General features: G+C 44.4%; 1 protein-coding gene across 1 annotated transcript in view; it reads left to right on the top strand.

Moving 5' to 3' along the window:
* The window catches only part of GABRR3 (gamma-aminobutyric acid type A receptor subunit rho3), a 90,732-nt gene that overhangs the window by 52,361 nt on the left and 15,457 nt on the right, over positions 1-22,914 (top strand). Inside the window, exons 6-7 of the mRNA XM_066241203.1 lie at positions 767-907; positions 16,986-17,138. Coding sequence (XP_066097300.1) covers positions 767-907; positions 16,986-17,138 — 294 coding nt within the window. The remainder of the gene's footprint in view (positions 1-766; positions 908-16,985; positions 17,139-22,914) is intronic.

The following is a 22,914-nucleotide window of genomic DNA, read 5'->3' as shown; positions in this document are numbered from 1 at the left end:
TCAGCTATTTTTGATATGGCATCATAAAAGCTGAATGTGATTTTTCATAATGAGGGCAAAATACTAGGACTCTCAATGAATATCTCCTACACAGGTGTTCCTTCCCAAATCTATTAGAAACTTTTTAAAAAAATAATTTGGTTTTAGATTTTATTTATTCACTTTTAGAGAGAGAGAGAGAGAGAGAGAGAAGAGAGAAAGAGAGAGGGAGAGAGATAAGGGGGGAGGAGCAGGAAGCATCAACTCCCATATGTGCCCTGACCAGGCAAGCCCAGGGTTTTCGAACTGGCGACCTCAGCATTCCAGTTCGGGGCTTTATCCACTGCGCCACCTCAGGTCAGGCCCCATTGGAAACTTTCTATAACACTATTTGGTTATAGAAGAAAAGTCTTTATGAGCTCAGCTTATTTTAGAACTTTATCCACCAGACCTATATAAAACTAAAGTGTGTGGAGACCTGAGGTCATGTCAGTGATGGTAAGCCACTGCTATGACATCACTCAATGCACACAGACATGGGAGCTGCTATTTGGAGAGTTTTGTCATCACATAAACACAAGAAAAGTCTCCACACTATGCCAGTCATCAGGGTCTAATTTTTGGAGATTTTTTTATTTGGCAGGTGTGGGTATTGGCAAACATTTCTCGGCACCTAATACATACATGTCATTAGACCAGGCACTGAGGACACCGAGCTGTGTAAAATATGGTTAGAGACCTCTTGCTGACAAGAGCTTAGTCTAAGAAGATCATATTCTTGTTTCAGATGCCTACACCGAGGAGGATCTCATGCTCTACTGGAAACATGGCAACAGGTCTCTAACTACTGATGAGCACATTTCCCTGTCTCAGTTCTTCGTTGAGGAGTTCAGTGCATCCAGTGGAGTTGCCTTCTACAGCAGCACAGGTAAAGTATTACGTGTAGATAATTCATAAGCACTTATTGTGCACCTACTGTTTGCAAAGCAACATGTGAAGAGGCCTGAATCCATACAAGGGTCCCATTTGGCCAATACCGTCATCCTTCTTTTACAGGTGGCCACCTTCACCTTTTGGTACATCGTTTCTTTCCCCATGCAGCCACTTCTAACCAGAGGCCTTGCTTCCATTCTTGGCCCCTGCAGGCTACACTCAATGCAGCAGATGGAGTCATTTTGAAAACATAAAATTCACAATTCTTCCCTGCTTAAAATCACCCTGTGTTTTTTCATCATGCACATCAAAATTTAGGCTTTGCCTGACCAGGTGGTGGCGCAGTGGATAGAGCATTGGACTGGGATGAGGAGGACCCAGGTTTGAGACCCCGAGGTCGCCAGCTTGAGCGCGGACTCATCTGGTTTGAGCAAAGCTCACCAGCTTGGACCCAAGGTCGCTGGCTTGAGCAAGGGGTTACTTGGTCTGCTGAAGGCCCGCAGTCAAGGCACATATGAGAAAGCAATCAATGAACAACTAAGGTGTCGCAACGAAAAACTAATGATTGATGCTTCTCATCTCTCTTCGTTTTTCTGTCGGTCCCTATCTATCCCTCTCTTTGACTCTCTCTCTGTCTCTGTTAAAAAAAAAAATTCAGGCTTTTCAGCAAGACCAGTAAGGCCCTACGTGATCTGTCTGTAGGACCTGCCTGCTACCCCTGACCCTCCAGCACATCCTACTCTCTCCACACCGGCTTCCCTGCTTGTCTTCAAACACACCGCTCTCATTCCATCAGCAGGGCTTCTGCTCTGGCCTTTCCGGCCTCTGCCCAGAGTACCACCCCCCAGTCTTCTCATGACCAGCTCCCTCATTTCATTCAGGGCTTTGTTCAAATACCATATCTTCAAAGAGTGTTTTTGTAATCATCTTATCTGAAATAGTCCTCTTTCCTCACCATTATTATTATTATTATTATTATTATTATTATTTATTTTTGTATTTTTCTGAAGTTGGAAACGGGGAGGCACTCAGACAGACTCCTGCATGCGCCCGACCGGGATCCATCTGGCATGCCCACCAGGGGGCAATACTCTGCCCATCTGGGGCGTTGCTCTGTTACAACCAGAGCCACTCTAGTGCCTGAGGCAGAGGCCATGGAGCCATCCTCAGCGCCCAGGCCAACTTTACTCCAATGGAGCCTTCGCTGCGGGAGGGGAAGAGAGAGACAGAGAGGAAGGAGAGGGGGAGGGGTGGAGAAGCAGATGGGCGCTTCTCCTGTGTGCCCTGGCCGGGAATCAAACCTGGGACTCCTGCACACCAGGCTGACGCTCTACCACTGAGCCAACTGGCCAGGGCCCTCACCATTATTTTTTAATTCATGAGAGGTGGGGGGACTCACAGGGACAGACAGACAAGGAGAGAGATGAGAAGCATTAGCTCGTAGTGGTGGCACCTTAGTTGCTCATTGATTGCTTCTCATATGTGCCTTGACCTGGGAGCTCCAGCTGAGCCAGTGACCTCTTGCTCAACGCAGTGACCTTGGGCTCAAGCCAGCGACCATGGGTTCATGCCTATGATCCCAAGCACAAGCCAGTGACCCTACTCTCAAGTGGGATGAACCTATGCTCAAGCTGACAACGTTGGGGTTTGAAACCTAGGTCCTCAGTGTCCCAGGTTAATGCTCTATCCATTGCACCACCTCCTGGTCAGGCCCTCACCATGACTTTTTTTTAAAATTATTTATTTATTTATTAATTTTAATGCAGTGACATTGATAAATCAGGGTACATATGTTCAGAGAAAACATCTCCAGATTATTTTGACATTTGATTATGTTGCATACCCCTCACCCAGAGTCAAATTGTCTTCCGTCACCTTCTATCTGTTTTTCTTTGTGCCCCTCCCCTCCCCCACCCCCTCTCTCCTTCTTCACCCCCTCCCCACCCCCACCCCCCATTACCATCACATTCTTGTCCATGTCTCTGAGTCTCATTTTTATGTCCCATCTATGTATGGATTCATATAATTCTTAGTTTTTTCTGATTTACTTATTTCACTCTGTATAATGTTATCAAGGTCCATCCATATTATTGTAAATGATCCCATGTCATCATTTCTTATGGCTGAGTAGTATTCCATAGTATATATATACCAAAGCTTTTTTTTTCTTTTTTTCTTTTTTTTTTTTACAGAGGCAGAGAGAGAGTCAGAGTGAGGGATAGACAGGAACGGAAAGATGAGAAGCATCAATCATTAGTTTTTCGTTGCGCATTGCGACACCTTAGTTGTTCATTGATTACTTTCTCATATGTGCCTTGACCATAGGCCTTCAGCAGACTGAGTAACCCCTTGCTTGAGCCAGTGACCTTGGGTCCAAGCTGGTGAATTTTTTTGCTCAAACCAGATGAGCCCACGCTCAAGCTGGCGACCTTGGGGTCTCGAACCTGGGTCCTCTGCATCCCAGTCCGATGCTCTATCCACTGCGCCACCACCTGGTCAGGCTATACCAAAGCTTTTTAATCCATTTTCCCACTGACGGACACTTGGGCTGTTTCCAGATCTTCACTATTGTGAACAATGCTGCCATAAACATGGGGGTGCATTTCTCCTTTTGGAACAGTTCTATGGTGTTCTTAGGGTATATTTCTAAAAGTAGAATAGCTGGGTCAAAAGGCAGTTCGATTTTTAATTTTTTGAGGAATCTCCATACTGTTTTCCACAGTGGCTACACCAGTCTGCATTCACACCAGCAGTGCAGGAGGATTCCCTTTTCTCCACATTCTTGCCAGCACTTATTCTGTGTTTGTTTTGTTGATGAGCGCCATTCTGACTGGCCTCACCATGTTTTTAAAAGATTTTATTTATTGGTTTTACGGGGTTGTGGTGGAGTGAGAAATATCAACTCACAGCTGCTTCACTTTAGTTGTTCATTGATTGTTTGTCATATGCGTCTCGCCTGGGCAAGCCCAGGGTTTTAAACCTGGGTGTTAGCGTTGCAGGTCAACACTCTAACCACTGTGCCACCACAGCTCAGGAGCCATTTTTTATCTGCATTTGTCCTCACTGGTATTACCACTACCTGAAATACATGTTTATTTTGTGATAAGGTGCAGAAGAATTGCAAAAATTAACGTTAGTATTTTAAGGGGAAGAGTCAGGCCCCCTTACCCCTCCTTTCTGAAAAGAAAAATAACCCAGAGAAAGAGATTGAAGGCGCAAAAGTTAATAACTAACTTTAGTTTAACTATAGTTCTCTGGAGGGACTGAGGCCACTTGCTGGACAGCGAGGAGGGTGGGGGTTGTCTGAGGGCTTCCTCTTCCCCTTCAGTGAGATCCTTTAGGAGACCATGTTTATTCTAACCCTTCCTCCCCTCCTGGAGTCCTGAGGGTGACTGTATGTCTCTAGACAAAGGGATCACGAGCCCACTTCCCTTGCTTGAAAAACCTGCATTCTGTAACATTTTATATGCTTTCTAATAATCAATCATCATCTTGAAATTCTTTATATGTATAAAACTTGTAAACTAAAGTTAGCCCCAACACTTTTATCAAAGGTAATTTCCTTCGGCCTAGCGTGCGGAGGACCCGGGTTCGATTCCCGGCCAGGGCACACAGGAGAAGCGCCCATTTGCTTCTCCACCCCTCTGCCGCGCTTTCCTCTCTGTCTCTCTCTTCCCCTCCCGCAGCCAAGGCTCCATTGGAGCAAAGATAGCCCGGGCGCTGGGGATGGCTCTGTGGCCTCTGCCTCAAGCACTAGAGTGGCTCTGGTCGCAACATGGCGACGCCCAGGATGGGCAGAGCATCGCCCCCTGGTGGGCAGAGCGTCGCCCCTGGTGGGCGTGCTGGGTGGATCCCGGTCGGGCGCATGCGGGAGTCTGTCTGACTGTCTCTCCCCGTTTCCAGCTTCAGAAAAATGGAAGAAAAACAAAACAAAACAAAACAAAACAAAAAAAAAAAGGTAATTTCCTTATCCTAAGCTAAAACTTTTCACTGTTGTGGCAACAACCCTAGAAGATTTAGGAATGTCTTTGATATGTAAAACATTTATCACTACTGTGTTATCTTGTAGTTAATGTGTAGGAGTGTTTTTTCCTTTTAATAGATCCTATAGATAAATGTTGTAAGCTTGTTAATGGCTGACTATTATGTCATGCTCCCCCTCCTTTTCCCTAAACCTGTATGTGATCAAGTCTGTATAACTAGCTTCAGAGCTATATTCGAGGCTGCACGATTTGGGTTAGCTATACCCCGTGTAAGTCATACGTATTCGGCTTATTAATAAATCTCCTAAAATTTCTTCTGTATCCTGCCTTGGTGTCTCTATGTAATCCGTGGATTAAGGTAATATACTTTGTAACAATTTAACTGCGTTATTGTCTGAGTGCCTGTTAGGCAGATAAAATATATTATGCTCACTTTGTTAAAGATGGCCCTGCCCATGTGGAAGCCCATCGCCAGGTGATATGTTAATATGTGTTGGGGGAGGGCTTTCATGCCAAAAGGTTTTAAAAGGAAGAGAGATCATGTTGTTCTGGGAGAAGAGTGATTACGTGCTAGGAGGAGCCCATGCTGTTGGAGAGCAGAGAAAGGCCACATGGAGGAGACCAGGAGAGGCAGCCAAGATGGTGGAGTGCTGAGGGAGAAGCCAGTTTGTGCAGAGTTTGTGCAAAGAGAAGGAGATGGGGGAACAGGGGTGAATGTGGCTGGTGAGCTAGAAACTTTGATTCTAGGAAACTCGGATAAGTCAGTAGTTTTGTGAGCGCTGAATGAGTGGGTTTTGGAGCCCAGTGTGTGTTTTTACTTGCCTGCCAGGTGCAAGCTAGGATTAAAGATGATGACCCACCAGTTCTTGGCCCCGTTGTTTCATTACCATCTGTCCGAATCCAATGCGAACCTGCATGGACCTGGCTGCTGTGATGGTGGCCATGACTACTGGCTTTACAGTGCCCAACTAGGAAGAAGGCAGAGAATATGTTCGTCTTGTTCATCACTTCTTTCCCAGCACCTGGCACGTCTCTGGCACATGCTCAGTGTTCAATAAATATTAGCGGACCGAGTGAATTCATCAAGTGCATAATTGTCTCAAAGAGAATGTAAGGCCAGAGGCCGCCATCGTGGCCATTCACATGCAGGTTCTCATTGAATTCAGGCAGACGGTAAAGAAACAGCAAAGTTGGAGGATGGTGGGCCATTCTGTTTACTGGTGTCTCACCAAGACAGGCAAGCCACAAGGAAAGCCAAGGGAAAAGCAGAAAACCTGCTTTTCCCATGGAGGGCAAAGGGATCAGGGAGGCCTCTGCAATGGTTATAGCAGGACCAAACTGAGAGAGCAAGCCCCCCGTCTGTCCCCATTTTGTAGTGTAGAAATCAAAACCTTTAATCCAATGTACAAATAAGAAAATCTCTGATACAAAGTCACTTATCTTAGGCATAAATGGTATTCCTCATAAGAGTGTACCACCCAACACCATGCAACGGTCAAGGGTGTGGGGAAAAGCTTAGTTTTAAAACTAAGCCTTAGGCCAGGGGTCCCCAAACTACAGCCCGCGGGCCACATGCAGCCCCCTGAGGCCATTTATCCGGCCCCCACCGCACTTCTGGAAGGGCACCTCTTTCATTGGTGGTCAGTGAGAGGAGCATAGTTCCCATTGAAATATTGGTCAGTTTGTTGATTTAAATTTACTTGTTATTTATTTTAAATATTGTATTTGTTCCCATTTTGTTTTTTTACTTTAAAATAAGATATGTGCAGTGTGCATAGGAATTTGTTCATAGTTTTTTTTATAGTCCGGCCCTCCAACGGTCTAAGGGACAGTGAACTGGCCCCCTGTGTAAAAAGTTTGGGGACCCCTGCCTTAGGCTATAATGACTTTCCCAGTTTATAGCCTGTTCCCCACACCCAAAGCAAGCAAACATATATGTCATATTTAAAAACTTATTTTGACCAACAGAGAAAATAGAAAATCTGTTCAAAATTTGGCCTATATTATATATTCTTTACTTTGACAGACAGATTTTTGACAGCATTTATACAAGGTGCTTTTAAAAATTATATTTGAAGCCCTGGATGGATAGCTCAGTTGATTAAAGAATCATCCCTGTAAAGCCAGTAGTCACGGCTACCATCACAGCCGCCTGGCCCGTGCAGGTTCGCATTGGATTCGGACAGACGGTAATAAAATAATGGAGCCAAGAACTGGTGGGCCATTAGCTTTAATCCTAGCTTGCACCCAGCGGGCAAGTAAAAACATACACTGGGCTCCAAAACCCACTCATTCAGCGCTCACAAAGCTACTGACTTATCCGAGTTTCCTAGAATTAAAAGTGTCTACCTCACCAGCCTTATTCACCTCTGTTCCCTATCTCCTTCTCTCTGCACAAACTGGCTTTTCCCTCAGCACTCTCCACTATCTTGGCTGCTTTTCCTGGCCTCCTCCATGCGGCCTTTCTCTGCTATCCTCTCTAATGCTAATCTCAGGAACCGAGAGAGAGCAAGCTCCCAGTCTGCCCCAATTCATGGTGTAGAAATCAAAACCTTTAATCCAGCGGTTCTCAACCTGTGGGTGGTGACCCCAGCGGGGGACGAACGACCAAAACACAGGGGTCGCCTAAAGCATCGGAAAATACATATTTATTATACAATACATTTTAAAATAAAATATGTATTTCCAATTGCTTTAGGCAACCCCTGTGTTTTGGTCATTCGACCCTTGCCGGGGTCGCGACCCACACGTTGAGAACTGCTGCTTTAATCCAATATACAAACAAGGAGGTCTCTGATACAAAGTCACTCATCTGAGGCATAATGGGATTCCTCATGAGAGTGCAGCACCCTATATCAAAAAGGGTGGGAAAGGCTTAGTCCTAAAACCCAGCCCCAGGCTATAAGGATCCTGCCTGCTCACAGCCCACCCCCAACACACATTAATATAGTCACGTCCATCCCAAGCAAGAAGGGTAACTAATATAATCACCTGGGTGACAGGCTTCCACGTGGGCAGTGCTATCTTTAACAAAGTAAGCATAATATATTTTATCTGCCCAACAATCCCCATATGCCAAGGCTATGGGCTTGGTCCCTGGTCAGGGCACATATGAGAATCAACCAATGAATGCACAAATAAGTGGAACAACAAATCAATGTTTCTCTCCCTTCCTCTCTCTCTCTCTCTCCAATCAATCAATCAATCAATCAATATAAAAATAAAATATTTGATCCCTTGTAACTAAAGTTAGAAGTAGCCTCTTTTTCTCTGGTTATTAGCATTCTGAGTGATTTCAGACAGAACCCATACAAGATACTATTTGAGTTTCTTTCTTTCTTTTTTTCTTTGTAATGCAGGGGAGAGAGAGAGACAGACAGACAAAGACAGACGGGAGAGAGATGAGAAATATCAACTCATAGTTGTGGCACTTTAGTTGCTCATTGATTGCTTTATCATATATGCCTTGACCCAGGGGCTCCAGCTGAGCAAGTGACTCCTTGCTCAAGCCAGCGACCTTGGGCTTAAGCCAGCGACCTTTGAGCTCAAGCCAGCGAGCATGGGGTTATGTTTATGATCCCACACTCAAGCCAGTCACCCTGTGCTCAAACTGGTGAGCCTGCACTTAAGCCAGCAACCTGGGAGTTTTGAACCTGGGTCCTCTGTGTCCCAAGCTGACACTCTATCCACTGCTTCACCACCTGGTCAGGCTATAATATACAGTTTTAAGTGAGAAAGATTAAAATGGGCTCTATCTAAAGCTCTAAAAAATATGAGTAAAACATTTTGAAAGTTGTATTCAAATATCAATTTGATATACATATCTAGGCTCACTCAACCATATTTTCATTTTTGGAAAGATCAGCACTTAGAAATTCATCTTCTAAATTATCACAAGTATGGGGTAGTTCTGCCTCACATTATCCACAAATTATTAAACATGGTCTTTTGAGAGGTAAACTCAAATGCTTTCCTCAGATTAGTATTCTGTTTAAACATATTATCTGTTGGGCAGATAAAATGTATTATGCTCACTTTGTTAAAGAGGCCGTTGCCTGTTTATTTTGATATCAGTTTCTCTTGCTGAGCAAAAACTTTTAATTCTGATGTAGTCCCATTCATTTATCTTTGCCTTCACTTCTCTTGCCATTGGAGTCAAGTTCATAAAATGTTCTTTAAAACCCAGGTCCATGATTTTAGTACCTATGTCTTCTTCTATGTACTTTATTGTTTCAGGTCTTATATTTAGGTCTTTGATCCATTTTGAATTAATTTTAGTACACGAGGACAGGCTGTAGTCGAGTTTCATTCTTTTGCATGTGGCTTTCCAGTTTTCCCAACACCATTTGTTGAAGAGGCTTTCTTTTCTCCATTGTGTGTTGTTGGCCCCTTTATCAAAGATTATTTGACCATATATATGTGGTTTTATTTCTGGGCTTTCTATTCTGTTCCATTGGTCTGAGTGTCTATTTTTCTGCCAATACCATGCTGTTTTGATTATCGTGGCCCTAAAATAAACAGACAGCCAACTATATGGGAACTGATATTTTCAAACGACAGCTCAGATAAGGGCCTAATATCCAAAATTTACAAAGAACTCATAAAACTCAACAACAAACAAACAAGCAATCCAATAAAAAAATGGGAAGAGAACATGAACAGACACTTCTCCCAGGAAGAGATACAAATGGCCAACAGATATATGAAAAGATGCTCAGCTTCATTAGTTATTAGAGAAATGCAAATCAAAACTACAATGAGATACCACCTCACCCCTGTTAGATTAGCTATTATCAACAAGACGGGTAATAGCAAATGTTGGAGAGGCTGTGGAGAAAAAGGAACCTTCATTCACTGTTGGTGGGACTGTAAAGTAGTACAACCATTATGGAGGAAAGTATGGTGGTTCCTCAAAAAACTGCAAATAGAACTACCTTATGACCCAGCAATCCTTCTACTGGGTATATACCCCAAAACCTCAGAAACATTGATACGTGAAGACACATGTAGCCCCATGTTCATTGCAGCACTGTTCACAGTGGCCAAGACATGGAAACAACCAAAAAGCCCTTCAATAGAAGACTGGATAAAGAAGATGTGGCACATATACACTATGGAATACTACTCAGCCATAAGAAATGATGACATCAGATCATTTACAGCAAAATGGTGGGATCTTGATAACATTATAAGGAGTGAAATAAGCAAATCAGAAAAAAACAAGAACTACATGATTCCATACATTGGTGGAACATAAAAATGAGACTAAGAGACATGGACAAGAGTGTGGTGGTTACCAAGGGTGGGGGGGGAGGGAGGACATGAGAGGGAGGGAGGGAGAGAGTTAGGGGGAGGGGGAGGGGCACAGAGAACTAGATAGAGGGTGACGGAGGACAATCTGACTTTGGGCGAGGGGTTTGCAACATAATTTGATGACAAAATAACCTAGACATGTTTTCTTTGAATATATGTACCCTGATTTATTAATGTCATCCCATTACCATTAATAAAAATTTATTAAAAAAAAAAAAAAAAAAGAGGCCGTTGCCCAGGTGATATTAATGTGTGTTGAGAATTGTTGTAGCCTGAGGCTTGGTTTGGGGATTAAGCCTGTCCCACCCTTTTTGGCGTGAGGTGGTACAATCCTATCATGCCTCATAGAAGTGATTTTGTATTAGAGACTTCCCCATTATGTATATTGGATTAAGGGTTTGGATTTCTACACTATAAAATGAGAACGGAGTGGGAGTTTGCTCTCTTGGTTCCTGAGGTTAGCATGAGAGAGCAGAGAGAATAGAGCCAGCAGCGGGAGGAGGCCACGTGGAGAAGGCCAGGAAAAGCAGCCAAGATGGCGGAGTACTGAGTGAGATGCCAGTTTGTACAGAGTTTGTATCTGGGATAAGGAAGGAAATGGGGAACTGAGGAGAATAAGGCTGTTGAGCTAGAAACCTTTGATTCTAGGAAACTCGGATAAATCAGTAGCTTTGTGAGCACTGAATGTGACTGGGGTTTTGGAGCCCAGTGTGTATTTTTACTTGCCCGCCGGGTGCAAGCTAGATTAAAGACTATGGCCCACCAGTTTTTGGCTCCATGGTTTCTTTACCGACTGTCCGAATCCAATGCGAACCTGCATGAGCCAGGCAGCTCTGATGCTGGCCATGGCCCTGCCTCCTGGCTTTACATGATCTCATCAAAAATAATTTTTTATAATTTATTATTATATTGGATGACAGAGTAACTAACATCCTATCTTTATAACAATGACCATAACCATTACTGCCATTACTCCCAAATCACCTCTACAGAGAAATACTGTACTTCTGAATCTGGTTATAAGCGTTACAGGTAGAGTTCTACAGTTGACTTTGAATAGCACAGGGGTTAGAGGCATTGATCCCCACAGTTGAAAATCTGTGTATAACTTAAGACTCTCCCCTAACTTAACTACTAGTAGCCTATTGTTGACCTTATCAATAACACAGACAATTGATGAATACATATTTTGTGCATTATATGTATTACATACTATATTCTTACAATAAACTAGAAAAAGGAAAGTATTATTAAGAAAATCACAAGGAAGGGAAGATACATTACAGTCCTATTCTGTATTTATCGATACCATAGATTTACACCATCTATTTACAGGACACGTGTAAGTGGACCCATGCAATTCCAGCCCGTGTGCTATGGGACTTTAGTTTCCGTTTGCCGGCTGAATCGCCAGGTCTGCACCCTTTCCCTCGGCACTGCCTTCATCGCTGCCTGGCAATGTTGATAAGAGGAGAGGGCTTCTGCTCCCTCTTTCCTTTCAGTGTCTCTCAAAACCATGTACTTTTTTTTTGCAAAGGAAAGGAAATCAATCCTGCCCTCAACTGAAAGGAAATCAATCCTAAGGGATGCACTGTGTTGGGCAGATAAAATATATTATGCTCACTTTGTTAAAAATGGCGCTGCCCACACGGAAGCTGTCGCTCAGGTGATATTAATGTGTGTTGGGGGCGGGCTGTGGGCAGGCAGGATCCTTATAGCCTGGGGCTTGGTTTTAGGACTAGGCCTTTCCCACCCTTTTTGATGTGGGGTCGTTTTAGGACAAAGCCTTTCCCACCCTTTTTGATGTGGATGGTGCAATCCCATCATGCCCTAGATAAGCGACTTTGTATTAGAGACTTCCCTGTTTTGTATATTGGATTAAAGGTTTTGATTTCTACACTATAAAATGGGGGCAGAACAGGAGCTTGCTCTCTTGGTTCCTGAGATTAGCATTAAAGGAGAGAGCAGAGAGGAGAGCAGAGAAAGGCCACGTGGAGAAGGCCAGGAGAAGCAGCCAAGATGGTGGAATGCTGAGTGAGATGCCAGTTTGTGCAGAGTTTGTGCAGGGAGAAGGAAGGAGAGGGGGAACAGAGGTGAGTAAGTCTGCTGAGCTAGAAACCTTTGATTCTAGGAAACTCGGATAAGTCAGTAGCTTTGTGAGCACTGAATGTGAGTGGGTTTTGGAGCCCAGTGTGTGTTTTTACTTGCCCGCCGGGTGCAAGCTAGGATTAAAGATGATGGCCCACCAGTGCGAACCTGCATGGGCCAGGCAGCTATGATGCTGGCCGTGCCTACTGGCTTTACACACTGAATGAATTATCTTTTTTAATTTAAAATTTTATTTTATTTATTTATTGTGTTGACATGGTTTCAAGTGTCCCACTCAATATAGCACCCTCTACACACCCCACATCATGCCCCCCACATCCCATGCAAAGTCACCTTCCACCTCCATTTCCCTCCTTTTCCTCCCCTCACCTCCGTCCCCCTTTCCCTCTGGCTATTGCTACTCTGTTGCCTGTATCTATGTGTTATGTATATATAACTTGACTAATCCCTTCACCTTTTATTTTTTATTTTTGTATTTTTCTGAAGCTGGAAACGGGGAGGCAGTCAGACAGACTCCTGCATGCGCCCGACCGGGATCCACCCGGCACGCCCACCAGGGGGCGATGCTCTGCCATCCGGGGCGTCGCTCTGTCGCAACCAGAGCCACTCTAACGCCTGGGGCAGAGGCCAAGGAGCCATCCCCAGTGCCCGGGCCATCTTTTTGCTCCAATGGAGCCTCGCTGCAGGAGGGGAAGAGAGAGACAGAGAGGAAGGAGAGGGGGAGGGGTGGAGAAGCAGATGAGCGCCTCTCCTGTGTGCCCTGGCCAGGAATCAAACCCCGGACTTCCGCACGCCAGGCCGACACTCTACCACTGAGCCAACCGGCCAGGGCCCCTTCACCTTCTTTGGGCCCATTCCCTCTTCCCCCTTCCCTCTGACAGCTGTCCATCTGTTCCCTGTGACCCCGCCTCTGTTACTATTTTGTTCCTCAGTTTACTGTGTTCGTGAATGAGTATTCCTTATTAAAGCACAGTGTAGAGGCTCGGTGTACAAGTTCTAGAGAAAGACTGTGTGAGTTCAGATTCCGACTCTACCACTTATTAGAAATGTCACCTTGGACTAGTTGTTTGATTTCTCTATGCTTCAATTTTCTCATCTTTAAATTGGTTTCATAATATTCTCTATCTTGTAGGGTTGTGAAGATATATGATTTAACACATTTAAATAATTTAGAATATTGCCTGCCATAAATAACTTTGAACACTGTGTGCCATCTACTGTAAGTGCTCAATAACTATTAGCTAGTAGCTATCAGCATCGTGACCATTTTCATCAACATCATCTTGATTCTTTCAACACAGGGCGAGGCCTCACATGTTAATAGGCCACTGAAGGCGACAGCTTTGAGGAATAAAAGCTTTCCTGAACCTGTTTTGGGGCAGACTCCCCATTTATTGCCCTTCTTTTCCATTTCCCTGGCTGCCAACTCCCCAACTCTCTTCTCTCTTTCATAAACTGCCCTCTTTTTCTAAACTGTGGCAACCTGACAGAGGCAGATGGACCCCTCCACACAAATTTTTTTCACATGTCAAAATTTACGATGCCACACACATACCAAAAAGGAATAAAGAGATTTATTACTCATAGAATGAGGTGTTCTAGAGACAGCAGGGTCGGCTGCCAAGCAGGTCTGGAAATAGCTTGAGAGAACAGGGAAGGGCCACTGGCTTGGGGTTTTATGGTGATCAGAAGGTGGGACTGGGGTGAGGGTTCCCATGTACAAAGCGGAGCTTGCACTGTTTAATCTTGGATGCCAAAAGAGGGAGCACATGGCTTTCCTGTTAGCTTGCCCCGGTGTGGGGCAGAAGGATAAACAGGGCTAGAGAGCTGTCAGCGGTCAAATATAAAAATGGAGTCAGACCATTACGCTACCCAAGTGAGGGCCCCACATCTTTCCAAGGCCGTGTCGCCTTTCCTTGTTGATAAAGGGAGCTCTTCCTAGACCACAGCTATGACCACAATACCATCCTCGTCTCCCCCTCCCCGAAGAGCCGCAGGACAGAGTAACAGTTATCTTTCTCATTTGTACCCCCCCACACACACCAAAAAAAATCAGGAATTTACACATAAAAAAAGAACCTTGTTACCTAAGTTATTTCAAGACTTAAAACCATGAAATACTTTCACAGCTTTTCCTTATCCCTTTTAATCCACAATAATGAAGCCGTAATAGCAGAGATGCTGTTATTCCACTCCATAGCCACGGTTAAAACTCTTCATCGCACACAACACCAGATTGGGGCGATGACATGGGTAATACAAGACAATCAGTAGTTTAAAAAGTAATGTGTATATTTTGACTTTAGAATACACTGCATAGTGTATCTTTTATTGCCCTTGATAATGACAGTATTTAATATCATGGAGACATACATCAACTGATGGTAAGAGAACTACGAGACAGGTAAGGAAGAGAAAGGTAATCAGCACGTAACTGAGAGTAGAACACTAGGAGTAGCCTCCTGACGCAGTGTGGGTGGTGAGGCGTGTGTCTTGGGCTAAATGCCTAAATATTAACCTGATCCACCTGATAGGTGTCTATCCCGGGTTTCCTAAGAGATTACTGCTGGACTAGAGACAGGGTTCTCTAACTTTGCAATACCTATGATTCTGTTTTATAATTTTTAACCTGTAGTTTCGTGTTTTGACTAATTTTGTCTCAAAATACACTGTATTTATCATAGAAAAATTAATATAACTGCTTATTCAAAAAAGGTATCTTTTCATTTTTGTTCATTTTAGTATTCATTGCCTTATTTTAGTAAAGGTTTAATAAGATTGGTCACAGTTATTGTGAAATAAAGCAAGATAAAATGAGTTAGAAATGTGTGAGAAAGAAAAAGTAAAGGCAAGAGCACAGCATTAGATAGACTCTAACATGGGGTTATTAGAGAATGACACTCAGAGAAGTCCTATAGAGCAGTGGTCCCCAACCTTTTTTGGGCCACAGACTGGTTTAATGTCAGAAAATATTTTCACGGACCGGCCTTTAGGGTGGGATGGATAAATGTATCACGTGACCGAGACAAGCATCAAGAGTGAGTCTTAGATGGATGTAACAGAAGGAATCTGGTCATTTTTTAAAAATAAAACATCATTCAGACTTAAATATAAATTAAACGGAAATAATGTAAGTTATTTATTCTTTCTCTGCAGACCGGTACCAAATGGCCCACGGACCGGTACCGGTCGTGGCCCGGGGGCTGGGGACCACTGCTATAGATGGTTTGACAATTTGGCTTAACGTTTCCTTGCTGTCAATGTGAAAGGGGAAACTCAAATAAAATGCGTGTGTAGACGCGGCCATAATTTGTGCTTTTGATCGGTATGGATTAACCAATGTTACCAATATGAGTTTATATAATGCTAACGAGAAAAAAAAGAAGCATCGTCATTTGATTGTCTTTTTCCAGATTTATCACAGCTAAGTGAATGGTGCCCACGAGACTTTAAAATAAAATTAGTGTATGGATACTCCTTCCCCCAGCCCTCTCTGTGAATTCCTAGCTGTCTGGATCCCAACTTGGAATCCAGTGACCAAGTAGCTAAGGTGAATCTTTTCCTTCAGAGAAGATGTTTTCTTTTATTTGGCACAGCTAATCAGGGGTTTAATGACTCCTGCACGCACTCACTAGTCATGTATTCAAGACCTGCCCGCCTGCAGGAACGCTGCAAGCACAATGTACTTTGGAGTAAGGTTTTTAGAAACCATCCCACAAAAGATAATTACCACACATTCTTGAACCGCAGGTATGAGATTTAAGGGAGATTTTTTTTTTTTTTTTTTTTTTTTTTTGGTATTTTTCTGAAGCTGGAAACGGGGAGAGACAGTCAGACAGACTCCCGCATGCGCCCGACCGGGATCCACCCTGCACGCCCACCAGGGGCGACGCTCTGCCCACCAGGGGGCGATGCTCTGCCCCTCCGGGACGTCGCTCTGCCGCGACCAGAGCCACTCTAGCGCCTGGGGCAGAAGCCAAGGAGCCATCCCCAGCGCCCGGGCCATCTTTGCTCCAATGGAGCCTTGGCTGTGGGAGGGGAAGAGAGAGACAGAGAGGAAGGAGAGGGGGGGGTGGGGTGGAGAAGCAAATGGGCGCCTCTCCTATGTGCCCTGGCCTGGAATCGAACCCCGGGTCCCCCGCACGCCAAGGGGAGATTTTTTTTTTTTAATAATATTTTCAAAAAAAAATTGTCACAGGACGAGCTAAGGTGGCGCTGGGCTGGAATTTGTCTTGCTCGGTCCTCAGAGAAAGCTGTGGCTCCGTGAAGGGCCACATGATGACGTTCAGGGTCCCCTGGCCCTTCCGCCTCCACGGGCATGATTTCCCCGTTACTGTTTTCTGAGGACTTGAAAGTCTTTTCCCTCCTGCCCGATCACTCCTGCAGCTCCAGCCTCTGAAAAGAGCACAGGCTCTGAAGGCGGCAGGACTCAGGTCTTAAGGGAGATCTTTGAGACACGTAGTTAAACAGACTGCAGTTCAGTTTATTCAACAAATAGCGGAAGAGCGCCAGGCCCAAGTCCTGTGCGGGTGCCGGGTGGACAGGGGTGAGTGGGTTGCGTTCCGTGTTCCCGAAGAGCTTGGGACGTGAAGAAGCAGGTTGGTTCAGTAAGTGTGGTGTTTCCATGAGGAAGCCTGTTCTAATAAAAACTTGGCCTTTTTCTCACAGGTTGGTACAACAGGCTTTTCATCAACTTTGTGCTAAGGAGGCATATTTTCTTCTTTGTGTTGCAAACCTATTTCCCAGCTATGTTGATGGTAATCCTTTCGTGGGTTTCATTTTGGATCGACCGAAGAGCTGTTCCTGCGAGAGTTTCCCTGGGTAAGTCCTTCCACACCTCGGTGTAATGTCAATGTGGGAGAAAGGCGGAAGAGGGTAAATAAAACTGGGTGATAAGTGGAGAGGAAGACAGTGAGGGTCTCCTAGGAGTAGTTTGAGATGTGTTCTCAGGTCACAATATTGATCTTAACAGCCTCAAGGGCTAAGTGTTATGGACTCTACCTAGGAACCTAGACAGCAGGTGTGAAGGCTATACTGATTAACCAACAGCTGCATGATAGTAAGGAGGGAGGGTGAAATTATGAAGTGTAAATAGTTTCACTTTACAAATCCATCTCTTCCCCCTTTCAGGGAAACCTCCCTATCCCGTGCCCAAGTCTATTTCACTTTGCCTGACAAACCTTTACGTCAGGGGTCCCCAAACTTTTTACACAGGGGGCCAGTTCACTGTCCCTCAGACCGTTGGAAGGGCCGGACTATAAAAAATACTATGAACAAATCCCTATGCACACGCACATATCTTATTTTAAAGTAAAATAACAAAACGGGAACAAATACAATATTTAAAATAAAGAACAAGTAAATTTAAATCAACAAACTGACCAGTATTTCAATGGGAACTATGCTCCTCTCACTGACCACCAATGAAAGAGGTGCCCCTTCCGGAAGTGCGGAGGGGCCGGATAAATGGCCTCAGGGGGCTGCATGCAGTCCGCGGGCCATAGTTTGGGGACCCCTGCTTTACATCATAGAAGAAAGAAACTTCCAACAAATTCACACTATACTTTTGGTATTTGAATAAATTACTTCCTGGGGAGTGAGGAGCTTGAATTTGGAAACACTATTGCTAGTTAGAAATTAGGGCTTAATTTAAGCGCCAAAATCAGAATCAACTAGAGTGAAATATTAGGTATTGTGGCACTTCCATTGACAAGAGATTTCAGGTGGAGAGACAGTGTCAGCCTCATTAAATTTCCACACCGGTGTTATTATCTACTCCATCTGACATGTCATATGTCACTGTCACACACACTGCTTTATAGGAATTAATATAGACCCACTTAGCAGTAATTGAGTCCTTAGTAAGTGCAAGGTGCCAAGGTGACCACTTAGAGAATGTGTTACTTAACGAGAACCCAGGAGTCAATGTCCCTTGCCTTCTTGGCTGATTCAGGACAGAACTCACTCATTTTGACTGATTTTGTTCTTTGACCTATAATGCTCTGTCTAGAGGGAAGATTATTGTAAGTGGTTCAAAATCATTGTAATTAGCACACAATTTATTCCAGAAAGGGTGATTTCTAAGTTAATGTTCACAAATTATATGCAGGCTTCTAAAGATCATTTGAAAGCTATAAATGGTCATTAATATTAATACTTTGTTCACCTCTTTCCCCCATTAAAAACTTCAGTGTACAACAAGCATTTAAAGCTTGAATATCTCAAATGGAAAAAATGCAATCTGAATGAATAATTAAATTATTGTGGCTATTACTTCACATCTGAGCAGCTGTGCCCAGACCTCAGTAGGGCAGTGGGTTAGTGTAGACCCACACAGAAGACTAAAGGCACAAGTCCAGCTCTTGAGACAGGATGAGAAAGTCATTTCCTCTCCAACAGTTTATGAACGTGATTTTCAATCAGATTCCTGAAGCCAATGGCTCAGCTCTTGGACTTTGACAGTAAAGGCTCATTCCGGGGCAGGTTGGGGTGAATGGAAACATTGAAATGCATTTAAGTTGCCCCTGAAATTTTGTGTTTCTTGCATCTACATATGATCGCTCAGGGTTAGGAAATTGCTATGCAGATTTATGTAAAATAATATCAAATCAGAAGTGCCCCTTCCCTGACCTCCTTTTCAATGAAAGATAACAGTACTTTAACACTGTTATCCTCTCAAACTTTTGCTTCCTGCCACCTCGAGTCTTTTCCAAGATACTTTGCCCGCTGCTTTTCTCACTGTTCCCAAATAAGCTACCTAGTTCCGGGGCAGGTCCCTCTGACTATCTATCTGCCCCCTTCTTCATTTTCTCTGAAACATTGGACACTAGTAAGCATCCTCTCCAAATTCAGAACAAAGTATAGCAGTCAAGAGCTCAGCCTCATCTTCCTCGCCAGCAAAATGAGATGATTAATACTGCCTTTGAAAGGGTCACCATGAAGAGCATTCATGTCAACCGCCCCGGCTGATGCCTGGCCCGTACTGTTGGATAAAACCAACCAAATGATAAATCTGGTTTCATTACTCTGAATTATAGTCTAGTTTTTCTTCTCCTTTAGACTTTTATTTATCTTTCACACTTTTTACTGATTCCTTCCACTCCTTAAGTATGGGTAACTTACTCCCCAAATTTTTTTCACTTTTGATTCTCGCATTAACTGCTGTCCTTATGAAAGCAAATCCCAGATCTATGTCCTTACCGCAGACCTTTCCCCCAAGATCCGGGCAGGTGTTTCCAGCTGCCTCTGAACTTCGTTTTCAGTTCTGCAGGCACTCGGCCCACTCAGAACAGAACGAACTACTGCTCTCCCTGTGCCCGAATCCCACTTCCTCTCTCTCTCTCTCTCTCTCTTTTTTTTTTTGTATTTTTCCGAAACTGGAAACGGGGAGAGACAGTCAGACAGACTCCCCGCATGCGCCCGACCGGGATCCACCTGGCATGCCCACCAGGGGGCGACGCTCTGCCCACCAGGGGGCATGCTTGCCCCTCTGGGGCATCGCTCTGTTGTGACCAGAGCCACTCCAGAGCCTGGGGCTGAGGCCAAGGAGCCATCCCCAGCGCCCGGGCCATCTTTGCTCCAGTGGAGCCTCCGCTGCGGGAGGGGAAGAGAGAGACAGAGAGGAAGGAGAGGGGGAGGGGTGGAGAAGCAGATGGGCGCCTCTCCTGTGTTCCCTGGCCGGGAATCGAACCTGGACTTCTGCACGCCAGGCCGACGCTCTACCGCTGAGCCAACCGGCCAGGGCCCCACTTCTTCTCTTGACTTGACTTGTTCCATTGGGGCCCTCGGTTCACTCAGTCTTTCGTATTTGTATCCTCAACATCCTTCTTAGTCTTTGGCAGTGGTTCTCAAACTCTGGTCTTAGGCCCATTTATATTATACTTTATTCATTTATTTATTTATTTAATTTTATTTTTAGAGAGGAGAGGGAGAGACAGAGAGAGGAGAGACAGAGAGAGAGAAGGTGGGGAGGAGCTGGAAGCATCAATTCCCGTATGTGCCTTGACCAGGCAAGCCCAGGGTTTCGAACCGGTGACCTCAGCATTTCCAGGTCGATGCTTTATCCACTGCGCCACCACAGGTCAGGCAGGCCCATTTATACTTTAAAAGATATTAAGGACCTCAGAAAGCTTTTGTTTTTGTGGGTTATATCTACCATTATTAATCATGCTGGCTATTAAAACAGACTTTTTAAATATATATATTAACCCACTTAAAAACAGAAATACTAAACTCATTACTAGTTTAAGTAATAGCATATGTGAAAAAATAACTTTTTTCTAAGACAAGAAAAAATGTAGTGAGAGGAGTGGCATTGTTTTACATACCTTGCAAACCTTTAACATCTGGCTTCATGGAGGGCAGCTGGATTCCCATCTCTGCTGCTTTATTCAATCTTTTGTAATAGGTTTTAATTGAAATATAAGAAAAGAACCTGGACTCCCTCAGATATGCATTGGGATAAAAGTCATATTTTAATAGTGTTTTTAGGTAACTGTACATAGTTTTCCTTGACATTGCACCAAAATTCAGCAAGTGATAGTTTCTTAAAGGTTAGTTGCAATATGGAATATGAAACCATATCTATGATTAAAATTTTTCCCCCACCAATTTGAGAAAGAGTGAAAGAGGAAGAGAGGGGGATAAAGGGGGGAGAGAGAGAGAGAGAGAGAGAGAGAGAGAGAGAAGAATCACTTGGTTGTGCACTCATTGGTTTCTTCTCATTTGTGCCCTGATGGGGGGTTGACCCCACAACCTCAGTGCACTGAGATGACACTCCATCCACTGAGCCACCTGGCCTGAGCCTAGAATTCTTTTAATCTATTAGATTAAAATCCACTGACCTATTTTTCACTTTGACTAGGTCTCTTTACTCACATATTTATTGGTCATTTAAAAAATACTGAGTTATGGGCCCTGGCCGGTTGGCTCAGCGGTAGAGCGTTGGCCTGGCATGCAGGGGACTCGGGTTCGATTCCCGGCCAGGGCACATGGGAGAAGCACCCATTTGCCCACCCCCCCTCCTTCCTCTCTGTCTCTCTCTTCCCCTCCCGCAGCCAAGGCTCCATTGGAGCAAAGATGGCCCGGGCACTGGGGATGGCTCCTTGGCCTCTGCCCCAGGCGCTAGAGTGGCTCTGGTCGCCGCAGAGCGACGCCCCGGAGGGGCAGAGCATCACCCCTTGGTGGGCAGAGCATCGCCCTTGGTGGGCGTGCCGGGTGGATCCCGGTCGGGCGCATGTGGGAGTCTGTCTGACTGTCTCTCCCCGTTTCCAGCTTCAGAAAAAAAAATAAAATTGAGTTATGCAGATCTTCCCAATCTTCATCTAATTCATTATGTTAGTGGTTCAAAGGTCTGTGTGCCTGATGTTTCAAAAGGCCAAAACTCAAACCATCAGAGTTTGGAGTAAGAAAATGTTTACTGATCAAGAAGGCTACAAATCAAGAAGATGGCCTTACTGGTTCCTCAAAGCCATCGTGAGAAAGCACAGGGTTCAGGCTTCTTTTATGTCAAGAGAAGGGAAAATGGGAGGGGCTGTTTTTGTTAAAACTCAAGCCCCAAGCAGAATTCCTCTTATGTCTAAAGCAGGAGCTACTAGCCCAGGGGCCAGGAACCTTTTTGGCTGAGAGAGCCATGAGTGCCACATATTTTAAAATGTAATTCCATGAGAGCCATACAACGACCCATGTACGTTATGCATTACCCAATAAAAATTTGGTGTTGTCCCAGAGGACAGCTGTGATTGGCTCCAGCCACCGGCAACCATGACCATGAGCGGTAGGAAATGAATGGATTGTAATACATGAGAATGTTTTATATTTTTAACGTTATTATTTTTTTATTAAATATTTGTCTGCGAGCCAGATGCAGCCATCAAAAGAGTCACATCTGGCTCATGAGGTTCCTGAGCCCTGTACTAGCCTGAAGGCCATGAGAATAACACAGGCCCAAACATCACCGTGTCAGAGAGACCAAGCACTTCACTCTTACAAGTATATGTATAAAAATATCCCTCTTACAATTCCATGTATTACCACTAATAAAATTGTTAGTATTACCACTAATCTCACCAAAAAACCTTCGAGTAGTGGGATGCTTTCAAGCTGCTAGTGATGGGTACAAGTTTAATATCATTCTAGTTTGGCTCGAAACTCAAATTTTATCATTTGGCAACAAATCCTTTCAGTAATTTTACTCCAAGTGATGGGCTTACTTGGTTTTGAGAAAATATTTGCCAGCTACTCCAATCTGAACAACCATAGTTTGTCCGTCAGTTGTGTTCCATTGAGTAAAAGTGGTGTTCTATTTCTTTAAATTTAAAAATTTAAAAATTAATTTTAGTGAGCGAAGAAGTGAGATAGAAAGACAGAAGCCTTGATCTGTTCCCGTGTGCGCCCTGGCCGGGACTCAGACCTGCAGCCCCTGCACTGGGGGAGATGCTCTAGCCCAGTGAGCTATCTGGCCAGGGCGTGTGCTGTTCCATTTTAAAAAGTGTCCTCTTGGCCTGACCTGTGGTGGCGCAGTGGATAAAGCGTCGACCTGGAAATGCTGAGGTCGCCGGTTCGAAACCCTGGGCTTGCCTGGTCAAGGCACATATGG

Source organism: Saccopteryx bilineata, chromosome 8 (assembly GCF_036850765.1).
Source record: "Saccopteryx bilineata isolate mSacBil1 chromosome 8, mSacBil1_pri_phased_curated, whole genome shotgun sequence".
NCBI classification, from domain to species: domain Eukaryota; kingdom Metazoa; phylum Chordata; class Mammalia; order Chiroptera; family Emballonuridae; genus Saccopteryx; species Saccopteryx bilineata.
This window is presented reverse-complemented; position numbering and strand designations above follow the sequence as displayed.